The sequence below is a fragment of the Pezoporus occidentalis genome, unplaced genomic scaffold (assembly GCF_034315485.1).
Source record: "Pezoporus occidentalis ecotype Australia unplaced genomic scaffold, CSIRO_AGI_Poc_V1 ctg198, whole genome shotgun sequence".
Classification (NCBI taxonomy): domain Eukaryota; kingdom Metazoa; phylum Chordata; class Aves; order Psittaciformes; family Psittacidae; genus Pezoporus; species Pezoporus occidentalis.
Window position 1 is genome coordinate 165,797 of NW_026913833.1, and position 12,985 is coordinate 178,781.

Genomic DNA, 12,985 nt, shown 5'->3' on the forward strand with positions numbered 1-12,985 from the left:
GACCCCTCTCTACACCAGCTGATGTGGATATTGCAGACCATGCTGTCAGTTCTACATTATTAGCAGGTGAAGGGTGTGAGCTCCTTTTCAAGTGTTGTCTGTCACCACAGGTACTGGGGGGACCCCTTCATAGAATCCCAGCCTGGTTTGGGTTGGAAGGGACCTTAAAGCTCATCCACCTCCAACCTCTGCCACTAGAGCATCTTGCTCCAAGCCCCTGTGTCCACCCTGGCCTTGAACACTGCCAGGGATGGGGCAGCCACAGCTTCTCTGGGCACCCTGTGCCAGCGCCTCAGCACCCTCACAGGGAAGAGCTTCTTCCTAACATGCAATCTAAATCTACCCTCTGTCAGTTTAAAGCCATTCCTCCTTGTCCTATCATTACATGTCCTTGTCTCAGATAGCAGAGACTTTATTCTTCCAGCTCTAGAGAGCTTTGGGCTGACAAAAAAAGGCTCAGAAGCCGAAGCATTGGAGTTGAACGGGTTTTGCAGGCTCACAGCAAGCTGTTGGCCAAGCAAAACCTTCTCCCTCCCTCCCCTTGTTAGGAAGATATTCCACTGACTGTGTGAAGCTATCTGCAGGGCACTGGGAAGAACCCTCTTCAAAAGGTTCTGGCAGAGGGGTGGCTGGTGCCAGGCCACCACCAAGTCTACATACAGTCCCGCAGAGGCTGGGAACAGGGAGAGAGGCATGGGGAAGGCTGTTCCCCTCTTGGCTTTGAGTCTGCACCATGTGCTCTTGGTGCAGAGAGCTGCTGGGAAGATCTCCTCCCTTGGAGGTCCTTCAAGCAGCCAGATAAACTGCACTGCCCAGGATGTGAAGAAAGATTTAGGATTTATGAACGTTCGCTAGAGCCAAGTCAAACATATTTGTTTTGTACTGTGTTATTTGTCAAAATTACATCATTCCTCATGCTGATAAACAAGGGAATTCTGACTGCGCCCTGGGCTGCAAATGCCACGCTTTGAGTTTTAAGATGATAGCTGTGTGCAGTAAGGAGCTGCACGGAGCAAGTGGGGTGACTTTCAATCCTTCTAATGAACCAGTGAAACCACAAGCACACAAGCATACGTGCAGTTACTGCTCCTGTATAAACACAGAAATGGTCCAGTTAGTTATGCCTGGGATGGTTACACTAATTCTACAGGTAAGAGGTGCTTGTGTGGCCAAGGCATTCTGGAAAGCTTGGGATCCTGCAGCACCAATGCTGCTGGGTGCCAGACTTGGTTAGTGGCAGCTTTAGCAAGGGATACAGGGTCTCAAGCTCTCCTTGGCATGAGGCAGGCAGATAGAGGCTAGAAATGAAAGTAATTGCTGCTACTCCAGGCACGGAGTGTGGATGTGACAGAGGGAAAACGGCTTCCTTCTGCCCTTCATCCAGTGGCCAGGTAAAGCCAAAACAAACTGCAGGGCAAGTCATAGAATCATAGAATCCCAACCTGGTTTGTGTTGGAAGGGACCTTAAAGCTCATCCAGCTCCAACCCCTGCCACGGGTTCCCTGACACCTTCCACTAGAGCAGCTTGCTCCAAGCCCCTGTGTCCAACCTGGCCTTGAACACTGCCAGGGATGGGGCAGCCACAGCTTCTCTGGGCATCCTAGAATGTGCTGGGTGCCTACAGCAAGGTGTGGGTGCAAGGGGCAGGGAGGACACTGCTGCCTTCTCATAGCCCAGGAGAAGAGAAGACACTCTCCTCCACGCAGAGCACGTGTGTGGAAGCGTGGGTGTAATAAAACAGCTCACTCTAAACAGCAGCCTGTATGTTTTCTGCTATACTAAGCATTACAGGAGTGAAGGTAGTTAAAGTCAGCAGCATGAAAATTAACATTTAAAAAGATACTCTATATTCCTTAGCAAAGCACTGCAATCCAAAACATACTGTGTGGGCCTGGGTATGAGAGGAAGGGGATGAAAAAAAGATCATAATAAAAAATAGACTGCAGGCATAGAGTGAACAGTTGCCGTGACCTTGCCTTTTGTATGCCATTACACAATTCAATGGCAGTCCACTCAAACCTTGCTCTCGATCAATATCCTATTAAAGCAGCACAAAAAGTCTCTATAAACTTAGTGGTTTGCTATGTTTATAAATGGAACTCAGCATAATGAGATGGTCAATAGCAGGCTGTACTTGTAATTTTAAAATGAACATCACACATTTCATATCTGTTGTAGTCGCCACAACCTCTTTGAATCTAATGATACAGTGTGTAGGAAACAAAAGCCTTGCAAGAAAAAGAGCCCAACACCCAGCTCCCCTTTCCCCTCGGCAGCAGCAGCAGCAGCACAGTGTGTTTCCCTTTGTTTATGGAGTCACAGCACAGGAAAAAGTTTATTAGTCAAATGTCATGTTTCTCCCATTTAACCTTAAACACATTATCACTTCGCTGCAGCGTTACTCACGTAATGATCTTAGTCACATCCCAGCCCCTTTGTAAAAATAAATACATAAAAATGGAAAAGAGAGAAACTTAATATTAACATGACTGAAAATGAGCGCCGGATTCCAAGGAAGACAAATGCCAGCCTGGCTGGTTCTATTTAGTGGGTTTCCTGCTCTGTAATTCAATAAAATTTTCAAAACAAATATCCCAATTGGGTTAAGTCAGAGGGATTTTTGTTAATTTCTCTGTTATTTTTCTTGCCATTCCGGCTGAAGATCTGAGCTAACAGGCTGGCAGCGGAGGGAGTAGGTGATGCTGCCCCGTGTCCCTGGCAGTAGCACAGTGCTGGTGCTCAGGAGAGGGACCCACCTTCCTCCTCCTCCTCCTCCTTTTGGGCAAAATACCTCCTTGTTCCATTCAGAGTGAGTGAAACGTGTCCCATCTGCACAAATGCCAGCAGCTGAAATGGGAGCTGAGGCTGGCATCAGTTTGTATAGAAAGCCTGCAGGCATCACTGGGTAGTAGGGGAAGAGGGGTCCTTCCTCCTCACGCCCTGCCAGGTCAGGGCCCCTGGGTCAGATGAAATCTCGATGCCTGCACATAGGTGGAGACTGTTGTTTTGACTCACAACTGCAGTTTCTGACACCCTTTCCTGTTTGGGAGATGTTCCTGAGCCATCAGAAGGTCACTTTGCTGCAGAGCATTTCTTCTTCAATGAAGAGGTTTAATTTACGTACAGTTTGACCACAGTTTGCATCACTTTGATCCCTTTGCTTACTTTCCAGAGTGGGAAATCCTGCAAATAGATGAAAGCGTTCCCTTCCCATCAGCTTTCTGGGCACGTGTGAGGTGGACAGTCCACAAGGCAGTGTGAAAAGCCATTAGGAGCAGGTTGGATGCCTCCTGGCCACTCCTGTGGCAAAACACAAGGGTGAATAGAGGAGGCAGATGCCAAGCAGTGAGCTCCCCACAGCCAAAGCCTAGCACAGGAGGTGTGAGGAAGCTGAAGCAGAGTGAGAAAGCACACAGGGCTTCAACCCAGCCAGGAAGAGGAAGCAACCTTCCGCCATGCAGATTGAAAACATTAACCTCTTCCTGACAGTCTCGGGCTGGGCTGTAAACATCAGCACATTGCTGTGCTTTGTGATAGTAACTGTGAGCAAAGGTATGAATACCCTTTGCTGAAAGACAAGCATCAAATATGTGCCCATCAGGCAGGTAGGAGAAAAGAGTTCAGGACCTGTGCAAGGTTTGCCAAACCACTTTTAGGGCCAGAGACCTTGAGCTGGTTGTGGCAGGATAGTGGCTCCTGTGTAAGAACTGCCAAAGGGTTGTAGGTACTCACTGCCGTAGGCTAGCCAGGCACTTTAACCTCTGCTGCTTAGATCTCTTGGTGTATATTAGAGATTGGGGTAGTTCTTTAACCCTCAGGTTGCAAACAGGTTCTTGAGTGGTTTGGCCTGTGACAAAGCATCCTTCATGTTTGCTACCCTGGGAGGAAATTACTGTGTGATTAGCCCTTTCTACTTTGTGCTAAGTTTACACAGCGTTAGCAATACGTTGTTCCTACCCCACCCCTGCTCTGGAGATACATTTCATTTTCCTATAGGGCCAGTTCAAGGCTTGGAACAGAAATGGCCAGGATTCGGGGAGAGAGGAATCAACGGAGGCAGGAGGGAGAGAAGGAAGAGGAGCATTATTCACAGACCAGTTTTTCTTCTATATCTGTTTGGAATAAAACTGTTTCATAAATTTTGCAGTGCCTAGGAAATGCATCGTGCCTCAGAAAGAAACGGTGCTTTAATTTAGTGCTTGCCTTTTAATGTTCCCATTTGGAAAATAGTATGCTTAACCTGTAAGTAAGGCTTTGGTAGGTAGAGGGTGCAGAGGAATTGATCAGCAAAGGGTTTACAGAGCACAAATCTGTTTGGCAAGGAAGTTGCTGAAAACTGTGGAGTAGATGCTGCAGAGAGTACCTTTATGATTGATTTCCATTCAAGTCAGACTGACTGCAGTGTGGTCATTTTTCTAACCCATAACTGCTCACGCTGCAGCAGTCTGCTATCTGCAGGGTGTCTGAATTATAGCAGTCCATGTCCGTGTTACCTTTTACACAAATTACTTACACCGGTTTCTTTTTCCATGCAAATTCATCAGTTTTACAGCCTCTTGTAGCTGCTGTCAGGAAACTGTTGCAGAAAGCACAAATTGATAAAACCAGTTAATTTTACTGTGCTTAATGTTAGTTTCTTTCTGTTAACACACCCTTTCATACATACCCAGTGTGCAGGAAGTGTGTGATAGATAAGAGAAGATAACAAAGGGTTTGACTGTTCTTGTCATAAATTACTTCCCAACTTAATTCCTTTTAATGATCATTCCAGATTTTCTCCAGTTTTAATGGCGTTGTGTGTTTTCCATCCCATGCTTTAAGTCCATGGCTATCGAGGCTGTTCCCTTTCTGTCTCAATGACGTTCTTAAAAGATCCTTGCCAAACAACAACTAATTGTCTTGTGGGGATGATGAGGCAGCTGCAAAGCTACATTATTCCTCTGTCAAATCTGACATTGTGAGCTCCTTAAGACTTGGGGTGAAATACTGGCCCCACTACAGTCAATGGCAGCACTCCCAGCAGCCTGTGTTTCAGCCCAGACATGTTAGCTGGGCGATAGGAATGATCCTGTCTTCATTTCCTCACTCCTGCCCCATCAGAGTGAAAGATTTTCTTCATGTTTGAAAATGGGCCAGGTTCTCAGACCAAAGATTAAACTTGGCTCAGCATCCTTGGGTGGCATTGAGACTGCTTCGCCTTTGTTGCTGTGAATCAGGGCTCTCAGACAATACATTCCAGGCCAAGCTTGTGCGTTTTATTGTGCATTACGTCCTCTTTCAGATGTGTCTGAAATGTGGGAGAAAATCATCATCTGTAATTGTCAGCTCCCAAAGTTGTATTGCCCTGTAAACAGCACCATGGATGTGGTACCATTTGCTGTACAGTGGCGTTTCTTTGTGAAATGCATTATCTGTTGACTTTAACATTAAGCTGCTCAGTTCCTTTTGTGTTCTCAGAGTTCATAGGCTTGTGCCTGCAAACTTCAGGGTGTATAGGAATTCATTATGTTTTAATGTAAAATCAAGGCTTCAGGACAGGGAAATGAAAGGTATTCATAACTTTTACAGTAAAACTTAGGTGCTGGATAAGGTAATGAGAGGTGAACAGTGGAAGCCAATTGCTGGAGAAAAGTTTTTGAAGGTCATATATCTCTAGCTTTGATTTAGCTGGAGGAGAGGCCAGAGGAAAACTCAGATGTTCACAGGCAGAAAAGAACTCGGGCTTCTCATTTGCTTTTGTGCTTTCTCCAAGGAACATTTGTAACCTCTGTGCTTGTGGATGTACATCACGTACATACCAAAGGTCCTGAGGTGCTGTGTATTTCCCTGCCTATACTGCTTATAGATTATGCCAAGCACACTACAGGGATAATGCAGCCTATTTGTAACTATGCCAATAGATGCAATGTTGTCCTAAAAGCAAAAGCAACAAGTTTCATTAAATGTTAGAATTATATTAGTCGAAAAGCAGTACTTAAAGAAAGCCTTGCCATAATTGCTTCATTTTAAAAAAGGAGGAATGTAAGAAGGAATCTATCTCATAGAACATTGTATTCTTGATAAAATTTACATCTTCTTGATTGCAGTGCCAGTTTCCATTAGCATTTCCTAATTTCCTCGTCCCACCTGTTCTCATCGTGAAACTAAACACACTCATGAGGAAGAAGAAAGTGATTTTGAAGTGCAATTCATGTCTTATTCACATGACTTACTGACTGCAATCTCTTTTGTTTCCCTAGCACCGATAGCTGCAGGAACAGGCCCTAATTTCTCCCTCTCAGATTTGGAAAGTTCTTCATACTACAGCATGAGCCCAGGAGCAATGAGGAGGTCTTTACCTAGCACATCCTCTACCAGGTAATTTAATCTCTGCCTACTACCGGGTTACTTGGAAACCCAGGCCAGCATCATTACTCATCTGGGAAAGTAACCATTAAATCCTTTGACAAGCTGTTCGGGGGCCTCAAAATGCGGAGCTGTTTCAGACTCGCAGAGCTGAACGTTCAACTGGATTGCTGTTAAAGTTCTTTTTATAAGTACAAGCTTGAAGAAAAAACTGCTGCATTGACTCCTATAACTTCTGGCTTGTATCTCGGTGTACTGGGAGAAGTTCCACTGGAGCTGCTGGAGTTTCACTTGTGGCGGAAGAGAATTTGGAGCGTAGTGAGATGTGCGTCTTTGTCCTAGCAGGAAAGGAAAGACTTAAGATAGATTTGTATGCAGATAAAGTGTTATCTGTGAGACTAACACTGTTTTAGGACCTTGGCCTATAATGCATTTTAATTTTCATACAGCATTTAGAAATTTGTGAATCAGCCACTGGAAAACAGTAATATTAATGCAGGTGACTATACCCAGTCGGATTTTGATTTTGGCTTAGATGCCAGCTATCAAACAAGGATACTTTTTACCTTTAACCATCCATGAGATTAGATTTATAAACAAGCCCAGTCACTCTAGTAGTCTTGAACACCATTAAGAAACCAGATTGGATTTTTTCTTCCCCCCCCTGCCAAAAGAGATCACTCATTTCAAAGACATGACAAGAAACTCTGACTTCAGCCCAGGCTTCTTTTACATTTTTGTCTCAGTCTGCAGTGCCCTAGCTTTGCAGAGAGCAAGTACACGTGTAAAAGTCTCTATAGTTTGAATGTAGTTGTTTTTCATTAAAACCAATCAAACAACAACTTTAAAGACCAGCTCTTTGCAAGAACTTGTCCGAGTTGCAGTGACTGGAGGAATATTCTAGGTCTTGCGCTTAGTGTGTGCATTACGGAGCTTGGTGACTACAGTTCCCAATACACATCAGTTAAAAACTTTGTGCTCTGTCTTTTTTGTGTGTAAAGCTTCATAGCCTGCAGTGCTTGTCATTAGCACTGTTCTCAGGTAGAATTTACTTGGGACTCTAGAAGCAAAAAAGTGAGGTTATTAATGTTACTTAAGAGCTGAGTTGTTGCTCTTCTGTTCTTCTGCAAATAGCTACCACTGATAAGGAGCTAATTATAAACAGCATGGGTAGTTAATAACTTGGTAATATGTTTGTTTTCCTCTCATTAGGCTGTTCCCAGTCAGGAAAAAAAAGTATTCCTTAAATACACAGACTCAGCAGAATGATCAGGCGGTAATTATATTGTATGCACACAATTTCCCCTATTGACACATAACAATTCTCTAAATTAAGGAATGGCCAAACCTGCATTCCACACATACCACACGACTTATTCTTCCTGTTTCTCACAAACTGATTTTGCATACCCACCAGCTCCTACCTGTGCAGGCCTTCGGGTGGGGAGCTGCGGAGAGGCTGCGAGTTTTAAACCAATACAAACTGCAGTGGAATATTTTATGTCTGTTAAATATGTTCCCCCTACACAGAGGAGCCTGTTCTTGAATGCTTTAAGTCTTAATAGAATACAGATTTGGGGGAAAAAAAAAGTGAGCTGACCCAGCCTTGGAAAAGTATTTAGAAGAGAAATTCTCGGTAACGTCCCCACGCAGTCTGCGCAACTCATTATAGAACACAGAGCCAAGCTGAGTGTCTTTGGCTTTGGGTTCCTCTCCCTGCAGAACTACTGGAGTCTGAGCCAATGGCCACCAGAGACCGCTGAAAGGGCTCTTCTGTCTCCTGAGCCTTTGGTGAGGGAGGTGTGGGGCATCACAAGGGAGTGCTTTAGTACTGACACTGGCCAGAGAGACCTGATGGGGCCTTTTTATGCTTGATGGTGTTCAGCTGCAGAGCAAAACACTTATACTTGTAGCATAACATGAACATTTGAACCAAGAATGGATTCTTCCATCATTCACTTCCTACGTTTCTTCTTACAGGACTGAAAGCTGGGTTAATTTAATGGCTGCAGTTAAAAGATGGAAAATATAAGTTTGAACTGATAATTTGTCTTTCAGAATAACCTGTGGAAAAAATATGACCGTTAAAATAAGTCTTGTGTGTCATTACTGTACTCATTCAAATTGCAAAAATCACGCCATACAAATTAAAATCTTGCCTTTTTATTGACCTCTGTGCATTATAAAAAATGTCCTACTTTGTGATCTGTAGAAGCCTGAACGTTAAACTATCTTTTAGTTACACTTATGTGTGCTTAGCGCTTCAGTCTGGACTCTGTGGGAGCTTGTTTTGTATCTCACCAAAGCTTAGTCATTGCCGACGAAGCAAATCAGAAACAAGAAGTGGATGCTGAGAGGCTGAGTGGGCAGGATGGCTGTGCAGGACTCACCTTCCCCTTCTCAGGCCCCTGAATCTGCTATAGTGTCCATAACCAAGTTAGTCCCGAGCAGGGCTAGCAAGGTATGTCTCAACAGAAGTGCCTTTGTTCCTTTCCATACATTCTTATGCTGTGTTTTTACTTTCTCAGCTCCACAAAACGTCTCAAGTCTGTGGAGGATGAGATGGACAGTCCTGGTGAGGAGCCGTTTTATACAAGCCAAGGGCGCTCTCCAGGAAGTGGCAGCCAGTCAAGTGGATGGCATGAAGTGGAGCCAGGTAAGCCATGGCTTTCAGGAGCCCGAGAACCTGATCTCCAGTCGCTCTGTTTTTGTTATCAGAATATGCTGAATTCTGTGTAGAAAGGTGATCAATTGTAAACATCTTGTAACTTCTCCTGAGAAAAGGTCAGTCTAATGAAAGTGTTGTAGTGGTTTTATTGCTCCTGCAGCTGTGAATGTTTCTGTAGTGTGTCACTTCTGTGTTTTGGCCAAATATCTGAAGTATTTAAATAATGCAGCAAAAGATAGGAGGTCTTTTTCTGTCAAAAGCCCCAGATTCAACTCTGGGATAGCAGTGACAATCACTTAGCAAAAAAGCAGTACTTGTCTGGGCTGTGCCCTACAGTTATACTGTTTAAATAAATATCCCTAAACTTATAGAAGGTAGAAGGACTTTTCAAGCATTATACAACACTTGAGCTCACTTAGTAATGACTTTTAAGAGACTTACCAAAGGAGTTGTTTTATTAATCTGTAATACCACGAAGTGTGATTGGAGGCTTCATATCAAAATAGATGTTGCTGGGTGTTACACTTCATGAGGTCTAGGAAGCAGCTCTTGTGCCTCTTCTCAGTTAATTTTTGTGTGTGATCTTTCTTGTTGATCATCTTTTGGGTTATGTTATGTTACGTACTTAACTGTCCATCGATCACTTATCCCGAGATCATCTGGGTGCTTAATACTATTGGAAATACTTTTCTGGGTCAGTGCTACATGCGTAGGCGAAGTTAATGCTTCAGTTTTGCTTATGGCTACATAATCAAGTATTTATTGCCACTAAAAATAACAGAGGTCTTATTTGTTAGATAAAGGCAAGTAGGTCTTTCATCTTCAGCCTCCCAGTGTCTGAGAAGGCCCTCTAAACACCCCAAAGGGTCTTTTGCAATGTGCATTTTTTTCCTTTCTTGCCTGTTTGGATTTAAAATAGTATGGGTTTGGGGTTGTTTCGAAACAACACATGCTTGTCCAGGGCACTGTGTATAATGAACTGTACAGCACCGAAAAGTAAAATCAACCTGAACAGCATTAAAATCAGTTCTGTGGGCACTTGGCCAGCCACCTATATCCTTCATCATGTAGGAAACATACCCACAGCTTTCTCTGGAGACCCTGTCAAACAGCTGTCCTTTACAGCATGCCCAGAAAGTCACCAAATTTGGGCTATTCCAGACTGGGAGGGGACTGATTCCCGTGCCTGGGAGCCCTTGGAGGATCCCCCGCCAGCTGCCCTCTCTCCTCTAATGAGGAGGAGCCAGCTTGTGGGCCCTTATTGACTGCAGATGTGGCACTTTGGCAGGAGGAGAGGGTGGACCTGCAGGCAGACAAGTGCCAGGCTCCCCGTGACTGCCTTGCCGCCGCCGTCCCCAGGGCTCTGGTGCTTTCAGTGAGGTGTCCTGCTCAGTAGACACTTAGGGGCTGTTTCCTCCATCAGCTCCAGGCTCCAGATGATGTAAGGCAGAGCTTCACCTTGTACTAAACTAGCCTGCTCATGGAGCGGCAAAAACAGGAACAAAAGCTCATCGCCCATTGAAAGGGAGAGATCACAACCTCCTCTGCAGACACAGATGGCTAAAAGCTGACTGGGTCACTGCTTCTACATCATTGTCAGATGGGGGTCTAACTCCCCCCAAAATTTGGGGTATTCTTTGTTAATGACAAATGTTCTCCATTTGTGCAACAGCCAGAGCTTGGCTATTAATTTTGCTGTCGCTTCTGGTGGTTTTCCCCACATGTGGTCATTACCTCTGTCTCATCCAAGTCCTCACTGGATGGTGGTTCTGAGCTTCTCAGCTGGACAAGACAAGTACCTAAAGCCTTACACCTCTAAAGCACATCTGCCATTCTTGGCACCACTGGGTGCCCATCATGGAGAACTGACTGTGTCAAACTTCCTGAGTTTCTCAGAAAGGCAGGAGCAAGTCAGAGAAGAGAAGGTTCTTCCTTCCTCATAACCTTCCTCACTTACTGCAGAAAATTCCAGATTCTGCTTAGTCTTTCCTGTAAAATGGCAGAAAATCACCTTGCAACATCAGGGACTCGAGCCAGGTACCAACTAGATACAGCTCAGATTCACCAAGCTATCTATCACTGTCACAGCTAGGAAGAAAAAGAGCTTTATCCCGCCTGCGTGGGATGCACTTACAAACCATCTTTATGCTATATCCACACAGCCTCACCCCAATTCTTCTGCTGTGGCTTTCAAGCAGCCTGTCCTCTGAATTCATTGCCTCAGCTTCTCTGTAAAACAGGGTCACTGCAAGAGCACAGCTGGCAGAGAGATTACCTAAAGAGCCACAGCTCATCAGTGGCGAAGGACAAAACAGTACTGAAGGGTCCTTCTATGCTAGGGCAGCAAGGTGCTTGCCCCTGAGGGACACATCCTGCTGTGGTCTAAGCACAGTGCCCTGCCTTACCTCAGATATCACACATGGATCTGCTGTTAGCATCTATCCCTTTGTATTTGACATAGGTGCTTTCTCTCCAGAAGTATAAAATGTTCTATGAGTCTTCAGTGGGGCATCTGCCTAGAAAATATATTGGTCACCTGAAAGCCGTACAAATGATGTTAACATCCCATATTACCCAGTGGCTCACCGCAAAGCTCCTCTCTGAGAGGGGAGCTTTGGAGCCTGGGCCTGTTTCAGATCCATCCTTTGCGGTGTCTTTCCCTTCCAGAAAAAGGCCCTGCCACTTATTTAATCTGCAGTCAAAGTGATGGCACAGTTTTGACATAGGATAGTCTCAGAGCTTCAGTGTTTTGGTTTCTCCTCAGCGAAATCCACAGTAGAAGTTTAAAGACTAAAACCATCATTTTGTTTGACTTGGCACTTCTTCCATGTGGTTCATTTTATGCTGCGTGGGATAATGCAGGTATCGGCGGTGCAGAATGCTGGTGGTTCAGAAGGCAGGCTGAAGTTTTATCCTCTGCTGGCAGAGGAGCCTAAGCCAGGTTTCCAAACTCCATAATTAAACCCTGTCCTTTGGGTTACCGGCCAAACAACAGGAGGAGGAAGTCAGACCAAGAAAAGGAAGCTTAGACTTGTCTGTGGGATGGCTGTTCTGGCTGGGAAGAAAAGTTCAGAGAGGAGCCAGCAGCCAACCTCCCAGCCCAGTAGGATCCACACCAAAGATAATAATATATCCTTTGGCTTTATTGCCTTTGAGTAGATTGCTTCCTCACAGGAGAGTTAGATTTATGCAGAGATAGCTTCTTGGCCTATATGCCTTGACAGGTTTATGGGAGCGAGAGGATGAATATTCTGTCTGTATTGCATTTGCTTAATGTTGAGGTGCGCACATGAGAAAAAGTGGGGACTCTAATGCAGGAGCAGGTGAAGCACCCGTACGCTTACGCACATGTAGAGACAGAGCAAAGTGCTCGTGGCACAGAGACTGTGAGAGGGTGGTAGAGAAAGCTGTTGCCTGGGACAGCGCAGGGAAATTAGGTTGGAGAAATGTCACACTTGAAAGAGAGCACAACGTGGAAGAGAAAGGGAAAATGAGAAGACAATTTTAGACCATACAGAAAGGGGAAAGTATATAGGGGAAAGAACAAAAAGAACAAATGCCAGGAAAACAAAGATTTAACTTCCTAGAAAGGAAATATGAAATGGAATATGTGAGCTCCTCTTAGAGAAAGAGAGCACTCAGGCAGAGGGTTATTTACCGCCAGCCGTGACTAGTCGCTCTACATCTGTCTCCATTTTTTTCTCTTGAACAAATTCCCTTTTTGGATACTTTCTTCCTGCTTTGCTTCCCTGTGATTGCCCCTGTAAGTGGTCTTTGGAGGGCAGGCTGAATACTCAGAACATATGTGCAAACTGGCAGGAGAACAGAAGAGGACAAAACCACTCTGTGTGCTATTTAGATTAGCAGTGGATGCTTCCCCTGTGCCTACTCTTGGGGTCTCCGCTGCATGCAGAATAGAATCTGCACCTATTGTCCATCCAAAGTCTTTTCTCTGCACTTCTACATCCCAGG

General features: G+C 44.8%; 1 protein-coding gene across 13 annotated transcripts in view; it reads left to right on the plus strand.

Moving 5' to 3' along the window:
• Positions 1-12,985, plus strand: part of NFIA (nuclear factor I A) — a 249,792-nt gene that overhangs the window by 160,683 nt on the left and 76,124 nt on the right. For all 13 annotated transcript variants that reach the window (XM_062617536.1, XM_062617526.1, XM_062617522.1 and 10 more), the window contains 2 exons: positions 6,240-6,357; positions 8,874-9,001. In XM_062617536.1, coding sequence (XP_062473520.1) covers positions 6,240-6,357; positions 8,874-9,001 — 246 coding nt within the window. The remainder of the gene's footprint in view (positions 1-6,239; positions 6,358-8,873; positions 9,002-12,985) is intronic.